At 42.9% G+C, this 25075-nt stretch overlaps 1 protein-coding gene across 11 annotated transcripts in view; it reads left to right on the top strand.

Moving 5' to 3' along the window:
* The window catches only part of PTPRT (protein tyrosine phosphatase receptor type T), a 603119-nt gene that overhangs the window by 308408 nt on the left and 269636 nt on the right, over window positions 1–25075 (top strand). For all 11 annotated transcript variants that reach the window (XM_053394030.1, XM_053394036.1, XM_053394029.1 and 8 more), the window contains exon 7: window positions 17890–18183. In XM_053394030.1, coding sequence (XP_053250005.1) covers window positions 17890–18183 — 294 coding nt within the window. The remainder of the gene's footprint in view (window positions 1–17889; window positions 18184–25075) is intronic.

Here is a 25075-nt window from a genome sequence, read left to right as displayed (position 1 = left end):
CTGCCTGCCTACATGAGTCCAGGGGAAGAGAGGAGCCAGGCAGGTAGGAGGTAAAGATTGGGTGGGAAGCTGAAAGCAGGGAACCTGTTATGTACTGAAGTTCTCACCCTGGGCCAGCAGGCGGATACTGTAGATAGTTTTCAATCAGGTCCACATATGCAAATAAGGAACTGAAAGTGACGTTCAGTGATTGGATAGTTACAGAAAGTTTTTACTGTTGCCTTGTAGTTGAGCTCTATATAAGGAGGTTGTTGAACCCTTCAGCCCAGTTCTGTTCTGGCCTGTGAATAAACAAGAGCTGTTTGAAGAAACACTGTGTCATCTGATATTTTCACCCACAACTTTACAGAACCCTCCTCAACAATGGGGGGAGGATTTGGTCTCATGAGAGTGCGTGTACCACGCAATCCCCACCCCCAGGCTGTCCTTTAGTTTGCCTGATCTGTCCCGTGTTTTGCCTGACCAATGGTTTCAACCCTATTGAAAACAGTTTGATTAATTAAATTATAGAGCATAGGCCATGGATAGGCAGACTAAGGCCTGGGGGCCAGATCCAGCCCAATCACCTTCTAAATCTGGCCCACGGACGGTCCGGGAATCAGCGTGTTTTTACATGATTAGAATGTGTCTTTTTATTTAAAATGCATCTCTGGGTTATTTGTGGGGCATAGGAATTCGTTCATTTTTCTTCTTCAAAATATAGTCGGGCCCCCTACAAGGTCTGAGGGACAGTGGACTGGCCCCCTGCTGAAAATGTTTGCTGACCCCTAGCATAGGCCATAGGGGATGGAACAGGTACATTATCTCACAGTAGGATCCTGCACACATCCACTTGCCTCTGAGTAATCCACCTGATTTAGAATACAAAAGCAGAGTTGCCGGCTAAATTTCCAGAGCCAGCTTTGGAGAAGATTTTCAGGGACTCATTAACTTCTGCCTCGAAGGAGAGGAGAACAGAGTTTTACACGTCCCAGATCGTTCCCCCCCACCCCCCACCTGGGCTAGATTGAATTCCCATTTATTTCAATGAAATTTAAATGCATCCTTGTACTGCACTCAGTGTAAAGATTAAAGAGCACTTTCCATATATATAATGAAAGAGAGAGAACAAATATCTTTAAAGTTTTAAATATTACCAGTTGCAGTTTTAAAGACTTCCTATAGAGTTTGACCAAGCAACTATCAAAGAGTTGAGGCTTTAACCATGTCTGCGGAATATAAAGAAGGATTAATTGTAATGATGAAATTGTTAGCAGCTTGTAAACGACAGGCTTAGTTCTCCTAGAGATGAAAGATCTGTGCTCTCTATCATATTACAGCAAGTAGCTTCTAATCCTGAATCAGAGGAATCACTTTGCATAGTTTCTATAGCTGATAAGACAAAAATATAATTCAGAGCGAATGCTAATTATACACAGCTAAATTTGGTGTGAAAGAAGAATTGCCTGTGTGGGTGTTGCCAGTGCAACAATATCACAACTGTAGGAGCAAGCAAGGGACTGGGGGACTGAGATTACAGATAAAGTAAAGTCAGAAATTCTTCCATGGGTTTTGTGCAGCATGACCACAGCATTACGCCAGTGTTGTGGTAGAGTGCAACCATCTCAGCAGAAGGATGCCATACTTAAAAATGTGGAATCATGCCTTTGAAGGGATCTATGTCAGAAAAGAGGAAGCCACTGTTGTCTTGGCAAATTGTTTTCAGAATATATTAATGTTAATCCCACCTGTGCTGGAACATAAGGGCTTTTTGTCGCAATAAAGTTTTGTAATATGGGGAAAAAAGTGATAAACCACATGGGTTGTTGACAGGAGAGGAAGGATTCTGATGAAATATATGAGCTGGGTTTGTTTCTATCTGTGTGCAGGAGAGAGGAAGAGGGAGAGAGAGATAATGTTTACTCATAATTGTTCAGCATTTTCAGCTTGTTTTAAGTACAGTGGTACCTCGGGTTACATATGTTGGGATACTGCCAGGGAGATAAAGTCCATCTGAGCCCCAAGCTCGGTGCCGGACGATCCATCGACCTCCCTTAGTCACGCAGTATCTAGCAATTGTAGCGACACGAAGCCTCAAGAAAAGATAGCCACATTCTTGGACTTGTGCACACTCTATCAGCAGAATTCACACAACAGAAGTTGCACAGCATGAGAGCAGAACATGCATATTTACAGTTTATTAGGCGTTGGTCAGAACAAAGAAAAGCATGACCGTCTGCTCCGACTGCTCAGGCAAAACAGCCAAAAACGAAACGAACATACAACATAAACATCCTGTGAGACAGGAAATTACGCAGGCTGTTATACAAACATCCTGCTCCCTTTTAAGGTGGAACGGAAATATCCTAACATCCTCCCCCTTTCCGTGTAACCTGTAGTACCTGTGGTTCAACCCAATTGCAACCTTTGTGCGTAAACCTTCAGTTGTTCTCTGTTAACAACCTTAGACAACAGATCAGCAGGAATTTCATTTCCTGGCATGTAGGACACCTGAATGAGTCCTTTCTGAATACACTCTCTTGCACGATGTAGCTTAATCTGCAAGTACTTGGTCCTTTGCTTGCAACTCTCCGAGTTCAGCAAAGCCAAACAAGATCTATTGTCTTGATACACTTGTATAGGACATTTCACAGAAACCCCAATGTCCTTAAACAGTTGCATCAACCATTCACAATCCATGAGTGAAAATGACAGAGCATTGAGTTCTGCTTCACAGGAACTTAGGCTAACTGTTGTCTGCTTTTTGCACAACCAGTCAAACAGGCAGTGGTTGTACATGTAGCATACTCCAGAAGTGCTCGTACCATCTGTGGTGTCACTTCCAAAACTTGCATCTGCAAAGATTTCAAGACCTCCAGTCTTCTGACTGGTGAACCTCAGCCTGTAGTGCATAGTCCCTTTCAAATACCGGGCTATGCGCTTCAGAGCTTTCCAATCCTGAACAGTAGGATTGTTAGCATGTCTGCTAAGCAGGTTAGTGCTTACAGCAATGTCAGGTCTTGAACATCTAGCAATGAAATTCAACTTGCCTAGAATGCATCTGTACAGCGTTGTGTCAGAAAATGCTTCAGCAGTACTGTCTACCTGGTAACCTGTCACCATCGGTGTGTCTGCTGGGTTTGCATCAACCAAATTCAACCTGGTTAATACATCAGCAATTTTCTGTGTTTGGTGTACCAGAAAATTACCTGCTTGGTCTCTCTCCACCTGCAGAGAAAGATAGTTGGATACCTCACCAAGATCCTTCATGTCAAAGTGCTCCTTCAGCTGAGCTAGGGTGCTTTGGTAGAAAGCCTGATTCTTCCAAAACATCAGAAGATCATCAACAAAACATAAACAATACAGTTTGTTTTGCCCCTCCTCCTTGACAAACACACACGGATCAGCTTTGCCCTGGTGAAAACCTAGAGAAAGCAACGTATCAGTGAGTTTTGTGTTCCAACACCTGGCACTCTGCTTGAGACCATACAAGGATTTCCGCAGTTTACAGACCATTCCCTTCTGTATCTGCATCCCGTCAGGTGGAAGCATGTACAGCTCCTCCCCCAGAATCCCGTACAAAAAAGCTGTATTAATGTCATGATGGGAAACATGCAGTTTCTCCTCCGCAGCGATCTTGAGCATCAGCCGAATGCTCTCATATTTGACCGTGGGTGAGTAGGTCTCGTGGTAATCCTGCCCTGGTACCTGTGAAAAACCTCTGGCAACCAATCTGGCTTTGTGTCTGACAACCTTGCCATTCTGGTCTGTCTTGGCCTTGAAGACCCATTTGCTGCCAACCAGTCTCATCCCTGGGACTACCGGTACCAGTTCCCAAGTCTGGTTCCTGTTTAAGGAATCAACTTCAGCCTTCATGGCATTAAGCCAAGGCTCAGCATCTTTAGAGGTTAACTCCTGGACCTCTTTGAAGCTTGAAGGTTCCCACACCTTCTCTGAGCTACTAAGAACAGCAGTTGCCATCTTAGCAAACTCATCAGCAAATCTCTTTGGAGGTTTGCCTTTGGTCGCCCTTTCAGACCTGCGAACCAGACGCAAGTCTTCTGGACTCATCTCCTCCTTCTTAGGAGAAAAACGACCAATGGTGAACAGTGGTTCTTCCAGTTCATTGTCAGACTCATCAGATGGTCTGACTGAGGCCTTTGCGCTCTTGTAGTCTGCTGTGTCATCACTGTCACTGACAGCAGCAGCAGCGCCGCCCACTGAACTGGAATCCGAACTCTGATCATCATCATCATCATCCTCATCCTCAGTTTCCTCAGCTTTCTCAGCATGATCTGCTTTCTTCACATCACCTTCATCCTCCTCTGGGTAACTCTGGAAAATTCCCACATTTTCCCCCCACTTAGGATTGTACTCAACACTCCTTGTGAACTTTATGGATTTAGAGTTAGTCATCCATACTCTGTATGCACCTTTTTCGTACCCCATGAACAAACCATGTGCCCCACGCTTCCCAAGCTTGTTGCTTTGTGGGGTGTGTACCCACATGTCAGAACCAAAGATTCTCAAGTGCTTGGTGTTAGGTTTCTTACCAAACATTTTCTCATAGGGAGTGCAGCCAATAGGTGATGACAGTCTGCGATTAAAACTGTAAACAAAATTCGAGAGAGCCTCCCCCCAAAACTTCTCAGGGAGGTTGGCATCATGCAACAAGGTTTTTATTCCTTGCAGCAACGTTTGATTTGCTCTCTCCGCAAGCCCATTCATCCATGGCGATCTAGGCGTTGACAAGTCATGCTGGATTCCCTTCTCAGTCAGGAAAGCTTCAAACTGCTGAGAAGTGAACTCCCCGCCCCGATCAGTAAACAGACAGCCAATACGTTTACCGTGAGCATTCTCCAACCAAGCACAGAATGCCTTGAACTTAGGAAATGCTTGCGATTTCTGCTCGAGCATAAACACATGAATGTACCTGGAAAAAGAATCAATTAGAACCATGAAGTACCTTGCTCTACCCAAAGAGGGCGCTAGAGGACCTACCAGGTCTGCGTGAACTAGCTGGTAGGGTTTGGAAGCCTGCCTGCTAGACTCCTTGCCTTTTGGAGCAACCTTCACCTTGTTCTCTGCACAAGATACACATTTCATGTGATATTTACAAGGTTTGATGTCCAAACCTTCAACCAACTCAGGCATCTTGGCTAGCACTTGCCAAGAGAGGTGACAAAATCTGCGATGTGCATCGTGAATGCATCCTGCATGAAGAACCTTGTTAGTTTGTGCAACACAACAAGAATCAGCATTAGATATAACAGCATTGTCATCATAAGTTAGACAGAACAAACCATCCATCAACTTTGCATGCAAAATGTCCTCTTTGCCTTTTCTGATGACACAGACAGTCCTCTTGAAGGAAATCTCAAAACCACGCCCAGTCAGCTGTGGTACACTAATCAAATTGTCCACAGCTCCTGGAACAAAAAGAACATTACTAATGGTAGTATGCAGACTTTCAAGTTTCACAGTCCCAACTCCTGTAGCTTGCAAAGTCCTTCCATCAGCCAGCTGGACCTCTCCATCTTGAGGTGTGAAGGAGACAAACAGATGGCGGTCTTTGGTGAGATGGCGCGTGGCCGCAGAGTCAACAATAAACCTGGCCTTCCCCTTCGAAGCAGATTTGCTGGCAAACAAAACCTTGTTTTCCACCAGCGTGGGCTTTTGCAGCTTGCCTTTAGCCTTTGGTGAAGCTGTGCCAGCAAACATAGCCTTGTTTTCCACTGGCGAGGGCTTTTGCAACTTGCCCCCCCGCTCCTGGCCATCAGACGTGCCTTTAGCCTTTGGTAGAGCTGTGCCAGCAAACATAGCCTTGTTTTCCACTGGCGAGGGCTTTTGCAACTTGCCCCCCTGCTCCTGGCCACCTGCAAGCATCTTGCTCTGTTTACATCTGGTCTTCCGGCCTCTGCAAAGGCTCTGACCTTGGTTCTCACGAGAAACAGAGCTCTCAGCTGCCGACTCCTTGGCTCCCCCTGGAGGCTGGAATGCTGCCTGGGATGACATCACAGTCAGCTCCCCCTGCAGCTTGCAATCGGTGCCCTCGGCATCCGTGCATTCACTCGCATTCTGGGAAACAGCCAGGACCTCCGATGCAGTCAAACTCTGGGCTGGGATGACTGGCAGATGGGCTATCTTCAAAGCATTCCACATCTGACGTGCAGTCGTGTTGCCAGCTAGCGTAGCAATTTCCTCCAGAGAGACGGACAAGACTATTACGTCTATGGCTCTCGAATTCTGAGCCTCCCATCTCCCTGTCAGAGGAACTGGAGGGGCTTCAGAGACAGTATGCCAGACTCCAAACTGACGCAGCAAACTCTCACACCATTTTGCCCAGGTCTCATAATTGTCCCGATTTAATTTTGGGCACTCAGCAGCTTCAGAGGCTTGGAAAAACTCCATTCCACCTCTTAACGCCAGCCGTGAGTCTTCTTCACTTCAGAGACTCCTTATCTTGGCACCCATAAATCACGAAGCCTGCTTGGCTCGGCTCCCAGGCCAATTAGGCCAGCCGGACATCAAAAGGTCTTGCCGCGGCAATGAAAAGCCTTTACTTTCACTTTTCCCACACATACCTTTCAGCAGTCTGTCGCTGTCTTACTCTCCTGCAAGTGCCGTGAATCTGGGCCGGTGCCGGACGATCCATCGACCTCCCTTAGTCACGCAGTATCTAGCAATTGTAGCGACACGAAGCCTCAAGAAAAGATAGCCACATTCTTGGACTTGTGCACACTCTATCAGCAGAATTCACACAACAGAAGTTGCACAGCATGAGAGCAGAACATGCATATTTACAGTTTATTAGGCGTTGGTCAGAACAAAGAAAAGCATGACCGTCTGCTCCGACTGCTCAGGCAAAACAGCCAAAAACGAAACGAACATACAACATAAACATCCTGTGAGACAGGAAATTACGCAGGCTGTTATACAAACATCCTGCTCCGTTTTAAGGTGGAACGGAAATATCCTAACATCATACGCTTCAGGTTACATACGCTTCAGGTTACACACTCCACTAAGTCAAAATAGTGCTTCAGGTTAAGAACTTTGCTTCAGGATAAGAACAGAAATTGTGCTCCGGCAGCACGGTGGCAGCAAGAGGCCCCATTAGCTAAAGTGGTGCTTCAGGTTAAGAACAGTTTCAGGTTAAGAACAGACCTCCAGAACGAATTAAGTACTTAACCCGAGGTACGACTGTATGGGCTGCCTTTGATATACCCTGCAATGCTACTTCCACGGTGACATGTGCTATTGTTTCTTTTGGGTAGAATTCAGTGTCACATACTTCCAGCCATTCTATCTGTGCAAACATTCAAGCTTGCCAGGCAGAATAATACATCCCCTCACCATTTGCAGTTCTTGGGGTTCTTCTCAGCCCCCTGAACCAATTTCAGGAGGTGGGGGAAAGAAAAGGGGGATAAGCTCCGTTGTGCAAGCAGAAGTCCTTGTGCAGGTCTTCCCTTGATGGGGTTAGTGAGGTGAATGCCATCCATAGTTTTCACACAGCCAGGGATATTTGTGCGCTCACATAGAATTTCGATCCAGCCTCTATACTCTCATTTAGCATTACAAGCTCTGGTTCATGTACCCTCATGTTAAAGTTTCTGGCCAGCATAGCAATACATTTTGTCACCCTTAAATATTTACTTGGCATGGAAGTTTTTATTTCACATTTTAGTGGGGTGTTTTTAATAGGCTCTCACTGGTTACAGTGTGAAAAAGGCCTATCCAGGAAGCTTCAGCAAGAGTCTATTTAGTTTCAGACTGAATATTATTTGTGAATATTATTTTGTCATAATTATAAGGACTAGATGGTCGGACTTTCTTGAAGAGCTAATATTGTACCATTTGAAACAATGAAGAATTTTGTTGGCACCATAAAAACTATTTAATTGATTATACCATAAGACCCCATGGACTATTGTCCACTTGCTCAGATGCATGAAACTTTACCCTCTGTAGGTATAATGCATGCAGATGTAGGGAGGGGAAATTGTAAAAAGTGGAGTGAAAATAGCAAAGACATGCAAAACGTAAAGCCTGTAAACTTCAAAAGAAGCATTTGAAGTTTAAATGTATGCAAAAATATTTATTTTATTACTTAGATTCATATCCTTCCATTCATCACCTTTGTGATTCCAGAGTGGGGAAACAGAAAATTGAATATTTTATCAAAATTAAAACAAACAATTTACAATAAAACACAATATAATGCCCACAACAATGATCCTACCCTGACAATTTGTTGCAGCAACATCTGACAAAATATCTCAGCAAGTTCCCACTAAAATCCTTGGAGAATAAAAATCTTTTTAATTGGTATCACAAGGTGACCAAAGATAACTCCAATCATATGATTCATACACACACACACACACACACACACACACACACACCCATAGCCTGTGTGCTAGCACAGAAAAAAGCCCAAGAAGGAAATAGGTATTTTACTGGTTTCTGAATATTGCCGCTTCTGAAGCCAAATCTGTGTCCATTTATTCTTTTGCATAGACAGGAAGAAAGTATATAATAATGACACCCATCATGCTGGAAGACAAGAATGTGAATGAGCCCCTCATGCTATGATGTCTTGCGATATTGATGCCAAGATGGAGATGGACACAAAGTTGGCCTTTGGGTCTGGTTCATGTGTGTGTTTATGTGGCATGTGGTGCTGATGAGTAAATCTGTTAGGCTAGTGGGCTGTCTGTAAACAAATAGAGACTTATCACCAAGGGACTGTGAGGGGGAAAATAGCATCAGCCAGAATATGCAGCAGTGGTTATAGCTATAAGTGGTGTGCTCTCACTTTCTCTTCTAGGTTTCTCCTGTAGCAAATTATCGCTAAATATCAATCTGATGGGTGTTTTGTTTGTTTGTTGAATCACTACTTCCCACCCATTGAGCCAGCCAGCGGTTTTTGGAAACATATTGATTTCTCCCTTATCTCCCTTCAATGGTTTAAATAACCACCATATGAATGTTCGGTACACCTTTATTATAAAACCTTAATATCCATAATTACCGCCAGAATGATGTTGTCTGCAAATCTGTCCATAGGTGCAACTGTCAATAGTTGTCGCTTTCTGTGATACGTAAGTTGGATAAGAAATAAATTAGGGTACTGGTGGTCTATATGCTGAGACTGGAGTCCACCTATGGTGATAGTGCCAAAGCTTAAAACTATGGAGTGACAGGTTTGTTCATTTGGGTAGTAGACAGAAGACCGTTGCTCATGTCCTGAGCTGCACCTGTGCAGATTTGCTGCTACACAACTGTATTATAACGTTTCATCAGGTCACGTAATTGCTTCTCATGTTACTCAGTGGGAAGAGGCCTATAAAATATATTGTTAGAGAGGTGCACTTAGCATTTGAGGTGTCCATGGAGTTTCCATCATGATTGATAGTATAATTGTGGCTCTAGTCTTCTATTCAGAGCTCTTGCTTTCCCACTGTCTTGCTTGATACCAATCAGCATTTCCTTATGAGAATTTGTCCCTTGGCCACATTTTGCTCTGTTCTCTGAGCTGTTGCCCCTAGTTTTAATCACATCTTGCAGTTTCTGCCACTAGCAGGATTTATGGGTGCGTGGAGATATTGTTAATTTAAAGCAATAAAGATTTGTAGGCTTTTGTATGGAGGAGAGGCACCTGCTGGAATAATGCTTCCCTCTAAGGCTTCATTTGGCATTTCCAGTGTGACACCCATTGTTGATTGGGCTGGTATCAGAATATAATGTATCATAGAGGCTAATTTTCCGAAGCAGTTTTACCTAATCTTTCTTCAGTTCTCTATAGATCTAATGATGTGCATTAATCAGTAATTCCTAAGATTACTTAGTTTCTCTTGAAATATATATCTGGCTGCTATTCTGCCATGGCTGACTATAAAAGGAAATTGCATATTCCTGCTAAGCAGCCAAATCATTCCATTATTGACATGAATCCAAATGTTTTATACAGGGATTTGTCTACTTGACTAGTCATCATGTTCTAGCATCCCTGTTTCCATGTCTTGTTATTGTTTCTAAGTGATGGATTAGCCATTATGTTGAAAGTAGGGCTAAGACACATGCACATTTATTTATTTTTTGTACTGTGAACTAGATCAAGCATCCAAGTGTGTATATCCTATCATAAAGAAGGGGAATTCGCCACAATCTTAGTTGAAAGTAACCCCTATTTAAATAATTTCCTTTCTTCTTTTAGGGCATAAGATATGTCATTTGAGTCCAGAAATTCCTGTTTGAGTTCTCCCCCCAACACTATGAAATACAATATCATCATTGGAGACAAGTTGCTGTTGTTGTTTAGTCGTTTAGTCGTTTAGTCGTGTCTAACTCTTCGTGACCCCATGGACCAGAGCATGCCAGGCACTCCTGTCTTCCACTACCTCCCACCGTTTGGTCAAACTCATGCTGGTAGCTTTGAGAACACTGTCCAACCATCTCATCCTCTGTCATCTCCTTCTCCTTGTGCACTCCATCTTTCCCAACATCAGGGTCTTTTCCAGGGAGTCTTCTCTTCTCATGAGGTGCCCAGAGTATTGGAGCCTCAGCTTCAGGATCTGTCCTTCCAGTGAGCACTCAGGGCTGATTTCCTTAAGAATGGATGGGTTTGATCTTCTTGCAGTCCATGGGACTCTCAAGAGTCTCCTCCAGCACCATAATTCCAAAGCATCAATTCTTCGATGATCAGCCTTCTTTATGGTCCAGCTCTCACTTCCGTACATCACTACTAGGAAAACCATAGCTTTAACTATACGGACCTTTGTTGGCAATGTGATGTCTCTACAGCTGCTGCTGGTCTTCTGCCCTGAGGCTGGCATTGCAAATAGTGGGCAGAAACAGCAAAACATAGTATGGGAACATTTGGCAGTGGATCTTAGGTATACCATCCATCTGCATTGCAGGGAGCAACTGATCAAGGGAGAAGATCCATAACACCACACCACTAGCAGCATGTTCATGCTCCTATGAAGAGCAACATTCAAGAGACATGCAAGGCTAGTGCAAGAGGGATGTCTTTCTCTTGCTTTCATGCTTTCTCCACACCCCATGTTACAAGAAGTAGAAGCAGCTTAGGCAGCCAAACATGGGTGATTTGGTGTGGGGAAAACATGGGTCCCTACCACAGAGTTCTGTAATTTCATGGGCTTCATTTTGCTTCTGTGAAAAGAGAAATCAGAGTTACAGCTTTTTTAAAATTCCTCAATAGTGAATGGGAGAGAACAAAGCCATATTTTTCTTTAAGTGGACTTAGTCCTCAAATGAAGTTTGGTGGCTTCCAAAGTGCTTTGGACCAAGACAAAATGTATTCTTAAGTGGCAGTCAGTATATACTGAAATTAGTCAGGAAGAACTTTTTGACATTAAGAGCTGCTAGACAATGGAACGAGCTCCCTCGTGAGGTGATGGACTCTCCTTCCTTAGAGCTTTTTAAGCAGAGGTTGGATGGCCAACAGTCATGGATGCTTTGACATCAGATGTCAAAGAGATAAATAATTACCTGACATTCAGAAGACATCTTAAGGCAGCCCTGTTCAGGGAAGTTTTTAATATGTAACGCTGTACTGTTTTTAACACTGATTGGGAGCCGCCCAGAGTGGCTGGGGAAACTCAGCCAGATGGGCGGGGTATAAATAATAAATTATTATTATTATTATTATTTATATGAGATTCCTGTATTGCAGGAGCGTGGATGACATGACCCTCGGGGTTCCTTCCAACTCAACGATTCTATGATCTTGTGGTTGGAAACATCCCTATCAGTAATGAGAAGGTCCTATTTTCATGCATACAGCTGTTTTATTGCCTTATTGAAAAGCTGGCTGTATCTATAGAAAAGCTTTAAGTGCAATTTATACATACACTTTACACATGTTTTCCCTATGAGTATCTGGGAACGGGGGTATGGGGTACCCAGCCATCTGCAAAGATTGTGCATATGTCTGTTTTATCACTTGTACTTACATTGGGAAATTGCAGGTGGAAGTTGATTCTCAGTGTCTATAAAATGCACATAGTAGAATACATTTGCATATTCTTTACACATGAGATTGTGTGCGTGAGGTTCATCTGCTTTACTAATGTAGGGGGGAAAGTATCATTATGCAATGCCCCCTTAGATGGATCATTCAGCAGCTAAAATAAAGGATCTGGATTGAACCTTGAATTTCATCCTTTCCAAATTGGTGCCCCACTTTGAAATTACTGGTGGTAGACTTGGAACTGCCGTGTGCTTTGCCTTGCCAGCGCTTCGCTAGTTTGTTTTGCTCCATCTTTTGTTGTGCTTTACTCATTTGCAGTGATAGTGCTGCAGCTGTCTCTCAACGAAATGGAAAGCAAAACAAACATTTTAGCAGGTTCCTTAGCATGTCCTCCTTGCATTTTGGAGGGGATAGATTGCTAGAAAACCCATTTCATTGAACAGGTGGTAGGCCTGTCGTCCATCCAAGAACAATGCAATAGATTCAGCTACCAGCCTGGCATTCTTCCAAAGTTTTATAAATTAGGGGCCTTTCAGAGGGGCATTTTTATTATGGTGACCTGGCTAACTCATTTAATCCCTGTAGTAAATAACATTGCTTAAAATACATTTAGAATTAATTATTGAGGAGGACAATTAAGGATAATTAAGATAGCATTTTCAGAACAAGAGCAGGCAGTTCATCTGTATACTGTGCAAGATAAAGGCCATCAGCAAGTGGACCTGTTGCAGTTTTTTGAGATTATAAGCTTTATTTTAATATATTATGTGATAAAATACAAGTGTAAATGCTTAATTACGATTCAGTTAATGTCAGTGTTAACTCCATAATTGACTTCAGTGGCACTGAAAATTAGCTCTAGCAAATCAGTTAAATTGAAGATTTCATTACTTACTGAAATGCATGGCACTTTAAGAAATTACAAGCATATTGCTATTTCAAGTGAGTAAGTCAGTAATTAGGTAGACTAGCCACCTATAGATTCTTCTATGTTAGTGAAACCAGGCCAGTTTCTATTGGCACATCATCAAAATTTGATTTTATTTATTTAAATGTGAATGTTACCTGTGAGAACTTCTGTACCTCTGCATATTTTTGCACCTTGTTTATTTTTTAACATAATATGTGTACCACTCAATTGTAATAAAAAGCCCTCTAAACCGTTTACAAAAATATAAAACGAAACATGAAAATTCTTGATTAAAAATCAGTTAAAACCTGGTATTTAAAAGCATTCAAAAGATTACTAAAATCAATAGCTGCTGAGATATGAGCTTGTTCTGCATCCAGAGCAAAGTCTCTCTGCCGGTACCCCATTTTTGTCTTAGGCAGTTCCGTTCCTTGCACTTGCCTCAGCTGCTTCCTATTCCCTCTCCTCGCTCAAATATTACCACCATCTCAGAGTGGGCTGGGTGAAAAAGAGTAGGTGAGTTGCACGTGAAGCCCCTCTCCCCATTTGTTGAAGAATAAAACTCACGGACACCAGTATTTTGGGTTAATGGGATAATTAAGGTCACAACTTTATTGGTTACAGAATGTGAGTGGTATTGGCTTAGGGATTATAATTGAACTGACTATATCTGACTCCTGCCCGCCATGCAGGTAGTCTATTAAGAGTCAACCACCAGTAAGGGGAGCCCTGTTGATGTACATCAATTGAGGGCTCCCCCACGGTCCCTGTTGGGGTCGTGGCATGGCCCTAGTCCATACTTGGGCTTCAGACGAGATCCACACCCCCGGATCCCTTTAACAGAATACCCTTAAAGAGGAGGGGAAGGTGGGCGGCTGCTTAAATGGCCCAAGCCACACCCCTGGTCGACTGGATTGGTCGGCCATGGAGCATGATGCAGCCGGGGGCTTCCTGTGATGCGGGTGGCATTGCCACGCTCCCCCCCTGCACGGGGAGACTGCGTGGCCTCCCTGCAACACCCCCCCCCCCGGGGCAGGGAGAGCGACTCTAGCAGCTGTCATTTTCGCCCACCATCTTTTCCTCCTCTTTGCCACCACTGGACACGAGGGAAAGATATGTGATGGCCACGTTAAATTGCATGTGCTAATAAACAATGACTTTCTTTCATTCTCAATGGATGCATGCACTTTTTTAAAAAATAGAAATACTTTAGATAAAAATATCATTTGGGGGGTGGGAGGGAAAGGAGGTAATGATGGCAGGAGAGAGAGGAACTAACTTTCCTTCACTAGCAGTTGGCAGGAAAGAAAAATATATATCCTGTAAATGGCCAAGCTGTTTATTCTTCACTCTCCCCCCGGTTGGTTGGCAACTTTCTGGTTACTCATTTGGAAGTATAGAACTCTCATTATCATTATTCATGGCTCAATTAGCCATATTCATTATCTCTGTGTGTAGGTCTAGGTTTGTATAACCTCATGTAAACAGCACTCTTTTTTCTGATCTAATTATCTGACACACACACACACACATATATATTACTTAGCATGCTTATTTTAGTCTTGCTCTCTAGAGGTTCTTAGCTTGTCATTGTCAGCTTCTCTCCTGCCCCCAACTCCACGCACTGAACTTGATCGTGATTTTGGGCATCAAATATAAGTAAGCATAAATGATTCAAAGAGATTTGCCTGATCTCAGGCTTGACAGTAGATAATGCATATCAGCTCTGTGTCTGTGTATAGGAAGACTTTGTCTCTATTCTATCCAGGATATTTTTATTATTATTATTACATTTCTATACTACCATTCACCCAACGATCACAGGGCAGTTTACAACATAAAAACACAAAAAATACATAACATAGTAACAAACAAAACAATAAGACACACAACCCAACATAGAGAGTTTAAAAGGCCATATATTATTTAATTAGCTAAAGGCATGAGAGAAGAGGAATGTTTTTCCCTGGCACCTAAAGATATTTAGTGAAGGCTCCAGGTGAGTTTCCCTGGGGAGAGCATTCCACAAAGGGGAGCCACTACAAAAAAGGTCTGTTCTCATGTTGCCACCCTCCAGACTCTCTGGAGGGGGGGCATACGAAGAAGGGCCCCTGATGATGATCTCAGAGTTGGTTCATATAGTGAGAGGAGGTCCTTGAGGATATTGGATCTTACAGCGGTCATTGCAACTTACAAGGCACATTTGAAATCCCATCTGACATAGTGACGGGCATTTTCGGTGTTAGCATGGGATAGATGTGAAGAGGCATGTTATGCAAAGATGCTGACTCCCTCATATCGGATTAGCCACAGAAAACAGAGCCAGTGTGTTGTAGTGGTTAGAGAGCTGGCTGTTGGATTTCTCTTCCTCTCACTGTGCAGAGATGTAGGGTTGGTTCATCACATGTCTGTGTTATGCATTCTAGCACTGACTGTTGGAATCATGGGAGCGGATGTTTACTGTACTCTGTTTCCGTTTGTTTTTGCTTTCACTTCTGACTTCTCTCCGAGGAAGACCAGAGAGAGGAGACATGTTTTCTTTTGTTCTGCCTTATGGTTAATAAAGTAGCTTTAGTGCTTACAACCTCAGCCTAGCTCTGACTGCGTTTATCTCTGCTGGACTCTGAATATGTGCTCAGTGTTTTCAAGGCATGAGTCCTTATAAATCGTCGGGAAAGGTGATTCAGAACTCCCTAGAGCTACACACTAATGGGAGAGACAGGCTGGAATCGTTCTTGTCGTATGCCTGCGGGTCGTCCTTCCCCCGGCTGACCCGACACTGGATCAGGGCCTAGGAAAACAGATTCAAATCCGTACTTGGCCATGTAGCTCACTGGGTGACCTTGGGCTGGTCATCTTCTCTCAGGCTAATGTGGACCACATGGTTGTTCAATAAAATAAAGTTTTTTGCGCAAAATCTACTCATCCAGTATTTTGAGTCACTGAGACGCCAATTGCACCTGCGAATGTCTGCAAGCAACCAAAGCCTTAGTAGAGAACTTAATAGCAACTCTCAGTCAACGATTTTGGATATCCATTCTCAATGCCAGCCCACCTATAAGGCATGGTAAGGTGGCTGCCTCAGCATGGCAGGCTCCCAGAGGCACTGCAGCCCTCCGTCTGCTGGGCACTCATGACCCACCGATGGGTGTTCACTGCTGCTGCTGCTGGGTGCTCTCCTCCTCCTCCAGCTCCTGTGCTGCTGTAGTTGTACCCCCTCACCACTGCGGTCACTTCACCTCCTCCATGGCCCACCCACTGCTGTGTCTCCTCCTCCTCTGCCTGGAGGTGGGCAGGAAAAGCCCCATTGTGCTGATGGCAAGATGCATGGCAGCAGGCGGCTTGCAGTGGTGGGGACATGACCGTGGCAGGGTGTGGATGCAGCAGCAGAGGAGGAACAGGAGGTGGAAGTGAGCACACAGTGGTGGTAAACACCTGGCAGTGACAAACTGGAGATTGGGGAGGGGTGTAGCAGTGGGGGGGTGCCTCCAGGGGCAGGAGGTGGTATTGAAGGGTGGAGTTGCCTCCAGCAGCAAAACATCCCATCCATTCTTCTCTGTTCACAGAAAGATCTTAGCGAAATGTGTTGTTGAGGGTTGCCCTCAACATTTCTGGGGCACAACGTTATGGGCCTCCTTCAAAATAATAAGTGAAGTCCAGATATGCTGACCAACATTCAGTCACAAGCCTTCATTCTAATATGAAAATTTTGCAGCTGATGAAGAGTTAGTTCTATACAAAGAGTGCTGTCCAATGGGGCAGTATATACCATGCAACACGGCATAAATTCTGTGTATGTTTATTGATGAAGACATATATGTGGTGGGGAAACTGAAGCTAGCCCTGCAACTCAAAACCTAAGCCAGACAGTTGTTGAGAAACTGTCAATACATTTATAATGTTCTGAATGGAATATTACAAATTAATAACATCTTTTCCAGTGTCCCACTGGCCAGAGTGTTCACTCAGAACAACCTGACCCTGGCTCATGCATTCAGAAAAACAAACAAACAAACAAACCAAAAACCCCGGAGTTCTTTGTCCACAAACGCAGAAGTGTCAACAGCAACTTTTTAAATAAGTGATGCATTGAGACTTTCCAGGACAGAGTAAGAAACAAAATCAAAACAAACTAGTAAAGAAAACATCCAAGAAAATGAAAAGAATGTCTTAATAATGTCCATTTCATTTAATGTTTTCAGTCCCACAAACTACAGACAATACTTTGAAGGTTCACAAAGTGTAAATGGATTGCCAATAAAATAGTAATAATAAAAATGATCAGGGCAGCGACTGTAGATGTTATATTGATTTTATCAAAGGGTGCTGAAGAGATGTGCTTTTATTAACTTACTCTCTATTTTCCCACAAAAGTAATAGTATCTGATTCATATCTCCTAATGCTGTAATAGAGATCTTTCTTGCGGAATCCATAAGCATTGTGAAGACGTAGCTAAGTGCCCTTGAATATGAAGTTGCAAAACTTTTCTTGTTCTTGATTCTCATGGAGTGAACATGATGCATTAACAGTGGTGACATTGTACTGAAAGGTACTGAAGAGTACCTTTTCCATGATGCTATTTCATACGGACTCTTTCCTCCACCTTCTATTTTAAGAACACTTTTAAGGACAAATGCGAACCCATGTGGTGGCAAGGTACTTGGATATGCTTCAGAAGACCTGATCATCTGTAAGGCTGATTCAGCTGACAGGCACATGAGATGTGGCTTTTTCCTTGATGGGACCCCCCCTAAAAATCCCTTCTTTATAAAGAAACAGGGTTCATCTGAACTCTTTCTTCAAAATAAAACAGTATTGATTGTCTCATTAGCATGTGAAATTTGGCTGCCCATTTTAATGTTGGTGTCATGGATAGCAATCTCTCTGTATAACTTTTGTGTGTTGTCTACTGCTCCCATTGCATTGCATAATGACAACCCATCTACTCCCCACCACCAAGAGCCTATCACCCACAAATATCTCCATTCTTCTTGCTTGTAGAACCTCCCACACCTATTGCACCTCCAGAACTTCTAGCAGTTGGAGCCACCTATCTATGGATCAAGCCAAATGCCAACTCCATCATTGGAGATGGACCTATCATCCTGAAAGAGGTGGAGTACCGTACGACCAATGGGAACTGGGCTGAAACCCACATTGTTGATTCACCCAATTACAAGTTATGGCATCTAGACCCCGATGTGGAGTATGAGATCAGAGTGCTTCTTACCAGACCTGGAGAAGGAGGAACTGGACCTCCTGGACCTCCACTCACAACAAGAACAAAATGTGCAGGTAAGTCATATTGATTTTAAGACTCTGTGAGTGTCATACAAACAGGGGCATGTTATGGTAAAGGCTGATTTTCTGTTGACCAAATAATCAGATGTAGTATATGGCCCAAGTAAGTTCCTCCACTCTTATTGTACTTCCCCTGCCTGCTGCATATTTCCCACCTCCTCATTTTTTTAAAAAAGAGGATATGTATTTCATTTTATTTGCTTATGACCTTATGCCCATCCCTATCCCATAAGTTCAGGTTGTTTTATAATCAGTGGTTTTTTCTTAAAAAAAATGTTTAGGGGTACTCTCATTTTCCTACTCGTATTGAAATACTGCCCATCAATGACACCAAACTTAGATTCACAAAAAAATTAGGGGTATGCGTACCTCTGCAGTCTCCCAAAAGCACTGTTTATAATATATTGAAAAGTTTAAAATATATGAATTGTGGTACAATATAAATGACTCTGCTTTGTAATCACATTGGTGTATTCCATTTTGATTTGCACACACACACACACACACACACACACACACACACACAGAGTCACTCACATAATGTGAGAAGGAACACATGGCAATGTAAGTGATGTGGGTTGCTCTTTTCTTATATTTCCTTCAAAAAAGAATCGGGAATCATTGGGCCTCAAGACTGAAGTAAGTCAGAGAACAGGGGTTTTGACCAGAGTTTTTCATTGTACTTCCACTTCTTGGAGGGCTCTTTCAAGAGTCTTCTCATTGTGATGGGACTTATGTAAGAAGAGTTGGTCCATGTCATATATCATAGAATCATAGAATCATAGAGTTGGAAGAGACCACAAGGGCCATTGAGTCCAACCCCCTGCCAAGCAGGAAACACCATCAGAGCACTCCTGACATATGGTTGTCAAGCCTCTGCTTAAAGACCTCCAAAGAAGGAGACTCCACCACACTCCTTGGCAGCAAATTCCACTGTCGAACAGCTCTTACTGTCAGGAAGTTCTTCCTAATGTTTAGGTGGAATCTTCTTTCCTGCAGTTTGGATCCATTGCTCCGTGTCCGCAGGTGATATGTGATAAACTGCATAATACAACACTGTTAAATCAGCTTGTCCTCTGGCGTATCAATATTCTGTTTCTGAATTTATGATTTCTGTGTAGAAAACTGATAGTAGGACTTCAACATTGTACTCTAATGGACACATTCACCTTACTGCATAGGGTTTATGGATAGTTTTATGGATGAACATGAAGGACAAAACAATGGGGCTTCTTCTGCTACCTTTTCATTGTTATGCCAGTAGTACTAGTAGCATGAGAATTTGGAGAGTTGTAGTGTAACACCAAGCACTGTAAGCAGGCCCTTGCAGGGGGAGAGGGGCAGCTAGGTAGACTTGTCCTGGGCCTCAGAGGGCAAGGCCAGTTGGAGCAGCGTGTGGGGCTTCCAGGGTTCTGTTGGACTTAGGCTGTCATGCCAAGCACACCCCATGCCTCCCAGACAACCAGGGACTCCCGACCCTGGGCCTCAGACAAGCTCTACATGGGCCTGACTATAAACATACATTCAGAATATGCACTGTCCTGGTTTGCATGTTGTGGTATGTCAGACTATGGTTTCCTGGGATCACACAAACTTGCAGACTACTTAAGAGATTCTTGTAGCCACTCTGCTCATCCCTGGCCTTCTTTGCTCTCACACTAAGCTAAGCTAAACTAAACTAAAGCCAAGGTTTGGTTTGGTTTGGTTCAGTATACCATCTGAACCAGACTCATGGTTAATCACTCTCCTTCCTAACCACATAGGGCAGCCAAGAATCAACCTTTACAGTCATACCACGGGTTGAATATGCTTCATGTTGAGCGCGTTCAAGTTGCGCTCCGTGGCAACCCAGAAGTAACGGAGCGTGTTACTTCTGGGTTTTGCCACTCGTGCATGCACAGACGCTCAAAATGACATCACGCGCGTGCGCAGAAGTGGCAAAAAGCGACGCGCGCATGCGCAGAAGTGCCATCGCTAGTTACATTTGCTTCTGGATGCAAACGGGGCTCCGAAACTGATCCCGTTCGTATCCAGAGGTACCACTATATATTTTTTGGAGAAGACAGTGAGAAGTGATTCACACTGTTTTTGAGTAGGCCATCATCTTTACAGTGGCACGCCATAAATTAATGATGGAGACAGTAACAGCCAGAGCTCTGTGAAGCAGGTGACTTAAAAAAAAGTGTTTAAATAATCATTTTCAAAATAAAAAGGGTAGGGGAGGTGAAAAGCTTCCCTTCCCCAATGCAAACCCACTTCTCATATTGGTGGATGAATTGTAGGCCTTGAAAGGGCACCCAAAGGGGCACCCTCAACAGGCAATGGATTGCTGCATGGGCTGGTTGAATTGACTGTGGACACTTCTGCCCTCAACTCAAACTCTGAAAACTTTGAGCCAGATCTTGCTTCATTGGTGGTCTTGGAATATAGCTCAGGTCTCTCCTCTTAGCACCCAGGTTTTGCTTTTGTTTCAATGTATTACAGGAAGTAATCAGCAGGTGGCTTTCAGAAGCTAGAGGGGAAGGACAGGTTTTCTATTGTTGTTGCTGGTGGTGTGAGAGGCGCAAAAAAAGTGAAAAAAAATAAACTATCACCCCAACAGGCTCGTTATCTGAGAACATGCCAGTCTCATCTTCTGTAAATCCTCCAACGATGAAGTCACTGTCAAATCCTACAGCCTGAAGCCAAATTTTGTGTTGTAAAAGATTGTTTCAAATGACTCTAGTGGAAAACAGAGTGATTCTGAAAAGTCAAAGCTGCTAGAGATGGGTGGCTGGTTGCTTTATGAAACAGGATACTTGCAGCTGAGGCTTGGTTGCCAGTCACAGCTCACAGTTTCTAATGTGAGACTTCACTATGCACAAGAGCTGACAGTTAAATGACAGGACTTGCATGCCCTACAAAGTAATCTGATATGATACTCTGCATCTGCTGGGCTTCGTACACCTTCCATTTTAGCGTCGAATCTCCCCCGCCCCAGGAAGTATTTAATGCTGCCCTAAGTTGGGCCATAAAAGGGAGAATTTCCAGCATTTGTCTGGTTCTCATAGAGAAGAAAACCCATAATTCAACATTTGTTTTACTGTAAAGGAAACATTTATAAGAATACTGAATTACAGAAAAACTACAAGAATTTGAAATCTCACACTTATTCAAATCTCAGGGTTTTCTAGAGGAAACACAAATTTGCCCACTCACACCTGTTATGTCCCGTTCTTAATAAGAGAGCAATCCAGATAAATTAATAAAGGTTTTACTGTTGTAACAATTGTTTTCTCAAAATTTGTCTTCTGTATCATGAAAATAAATAAAAACAGTATTTATAATAATAATAGTTTTTATGTTGTCACCAACAACATTTGGATGTAGCCCACCTTTGCACAGGCTAACTAGCATTGGTACAGTTAAATATTAAATTGGGTAGTGGAAAACAGTCACGTAGACAGTAATAGATAATTGACATTTGCTCACTTGCCACCTGTCTTTTCCTGTTGAAGAAAAATTTACCATCACAGAGATTTTACTTAGGTAGTGTCACGCTCCATTATTTGCTTTTTGATGAGAATGAGAATTGAGACGGAAGTTCGCCAGTTTCAGATCATGAGCCTCCCCTATGTCAATACAATTGATTAAATGTTCTTGGCTCTGAAGACAGAATAGCATGATAAATACCATTCCCTAAGTATGTCTTCAGCAGTTACTATCATTATCATTATATATATATATAATTTTATCCCACTTTCCCCCCTAATTTCAGCTGTTACAATAAAAAACAGCAGCCACCCTTTCATTAAAAGCAGTCAATTCCCAAAAGCCTGTTAGAAGAAGAAATTCTTCACCTGCCAGCAGAAAGACAGCAAAGAGGGAGCCAGTCTAACATATTTAGGGAGGGAGTTAAGCCCGGGAGCAGCCACTGAGAAGGCCCTGTCCCACATCCCGACCAAGTATACCTGTGAGGGTGGCCTCTCTACCTGACCCTTGGGTCTCACTTCAGATGACACCCTCTCTCCTCAGGCCATAGCCCTTTCTCATCCTGCTTTGTAATCCAAATATTTTTGCTTGGCTGGAATATGTCAATGAACCATGATAGTGTTCCTTATTTGCACAGCAGCAGGATAAGAGAGGTGTGTGAGTGTGTGTAGACACTGGTCTACTGTAGAAAAGTAAAATTTACATTTGATTTTCCACCGGCTGTTGCTTCTGCCTCCGCTCAACACTGGCATGTGGTCCTCAGAAGGTGGCCCAGAAAGAAATGTGGCTATTGGGTTGAAGAGGATTCCCTACCCTTGAAGTAAGTGCTGACAGAGATAGCTTCAGCCATGCCTGATATATTCATTTCCCTAGAATTCTGGTACTCTGGAGAAATGAGGGTGTTGGGTATGGCTGGACTCTGGAACCACCTTCTCTGGTGCTTCCATGAACTGTGCACCCACTCCCCACACCATGAAATAAATGAAAGTGGGGATTACTGGCCTACAGTACTACATACATTGCCACCCCAAACATCTGCCACTGCGTCTGAGGGTCATTTGAGGACCCCCAGGACTTGCAGGGTCCCAGACCTAGGCCTCACAGCCCATGGGCAATGGCAATACAGGGTGTAGAATTATTTTGCTGCATTTTATAAAATGAAGTGAGCCAAAATGCTCTCATACTGAAGTCTTATCTTTTAAAAAAGGATCACAGATATATAGATCCACAATCCTCCTAGCCTAATATCATCTACCAGGCTTTTCCATGGATTAATAACTCGCTATCCCAAACTTGATTTATGTCTGCTGTTACAATATATCAATGTGCTTTATGCATCTTTCTCTTTCCCTCTCTATTCTGAGCATGGCTCTGTTGAAGTCATATTTATGGGCCCCCAAGGTGTCTGCAGAAACAAGAGTGCACTATATTGATGATACAATTAATACAATATCATTATCTTTTTCTAAGACGGCAGGTGGGCAGCATCACCGTATATTAGTGAAATATTATGTGATTTTGAGATAAAATTCTCTGAGACTGAGGGGAAAGCATCATAGATGAAAATCTCGTTTTTTTTCAAATGCCTAATGCTCCAATCGATACGATCAGGGACTGCAGCATTTTGTGGCATTTTTTTGCCGGTTTGTCATAAGATTTTGCTCTCCAAAATAGGATTGTGTTTAGTAGAAGGAGGCAGCTGTTTTCAATGCATCCTCTTTTTCTTATCTATTAGCTTCAAGTGGAGCACAGTACCTGGGAAGGCTTGTTTTTTTCCTGCTTCAGTGGTAAATTTGGAAAGTGACTTGATTATTATTTTAATAAATGCTCAGAAAGACAGGCTGTAACATGCCTATTCTTGCTGCTCATATTATCTCTCTAGCTTGAAACCTTTAAAACAAAAGATGTTGCTATTATGGTACAATGAAATTGAAGCAATTTGCTGGTGCAATATTTCCATAACATTTTCAGTCCGATAAGAACGGAACAAGAAATGTGAACTTTACTTATCATCATCATCACAATAACCTTAAGATGTAAACTCCTTGAATTAGCCTAGTCTATTCTTCCATGTACAGTGGTCCCTTAGGGTAAGAACTCAATTCGTTCCGGAGGTCCGTTCTTAACCTGAAACTGTTCTTAACCTGAGGTACCACTTTAGCTAATGGGGCCTCCCGCTGCCGCTGCGCTGCCACCACACGATTTCTGTTCTCATCCTGAAGCAAAGTTTTTAAATTGAGGTACTATTTATGGGTTAGCGGACTCTGTAACCTGAAGCGTCTGTAACCTGAAGCATCTGTAACCCGAGGTACCACTGTATCTCTTGTGCTTTCTGACTTCTTTACATAATGCACCCTATTAATTTGTTAATTTCTGAGATTGTCTTCCATGAATATGGTCTTAACATTGTATCCATAAATGACTGTGGAGGCCAATTCTGGGTCCGCACATCCTTCCACAGTGGGGACAAAAGTTTCTGGGCAGGAGTTGATCACAGTGAGGATTTGACAAATGTGTCTTGCTCTTAGAGTACAACAAAGACCTGAACAACTTGAGCAGTGCATTGTTTGGTACCCCCAAACAGTGACAAAATTGTTGCATTCTACATTTGGTTAGTTGGTTGTGGATTTCCATAGCTGAAGCAAAGGGGAAATGTTTATTTAGGACTTGTTCCATTTGAATGACAGAAGAATTACACACTCACCTTTTCCCTCAGTGTGAGAAGGGAAAACCTTTACAAGACTTGGAATAAAAATTCCCCCTATTGCTTCTGTCTCTGTTTTGCGTTGCTGCAGAATGGGAATCAGTGCAAGTTGCACTGTGAGTGTGTGGGTGCCTCAGTCGAGAAAGGTGGCTCTTTTCATGATCAAAGGTGTAGCATGCCCTGGAGCAGATTTTGATGGGAGTCATCAAAATTGTGTCTTTGTCTCACTATACTTTTCTTCATTTTCCCATTCCTTTTGACCTCCCTTGGCCCATAAAACCCACGTGTTCAAACTGCTGTGGCAGGAAAAATACAATGTACTTGCTGATGTTTATAGCCTGTGAAATAGTGAGACCTGGTTCACAGTTTGTCTGTCTTTTCCATAGAACTAATAATACTGGCAAACACTGTTATGTGAAGGAAGAGGTGTTCTCAGTTGCCACATAAGTCTTCTTTTCACATGTAGTTATTCATCATTTATTTTTATATACCACTTAATGCCAAAATAGGCTTCTAAGCAGCTTAACAAAGTATAAAAAAACAACAACACACAAATAATCACTATCCATAATGAAAATGTGTAATAAAACAATTTTCACTTAAGCTACACAGCAATGAAAATCAGAGATTGGGGTCCAGAGAATACCTGAGTAAAGAGGTGCATCTTCAGAAGCCAGTGGGATGCCAATAGAGATGCAGCCTCTTATATTT

The sequence above is a fragment of the Podarcis raffonei genome, chromosome 6 (genome assembly GCF_027172205.1).
Source record: "Podarcis raffonei isolate rPodRaf1 chromosome 6, rPodRaf1.pri, whole genome shotgun sequence".
NCBI lineage: Eukaryota > Metazoa > Chordata > Lepidosauria > Squamata > Lacertidae > Podarcis > Podarcis raffonei.
Note: the sequence above shows the minus strand (reverse complement) of the source record. Positions and strands in the feature narration are given on the sequence as shown.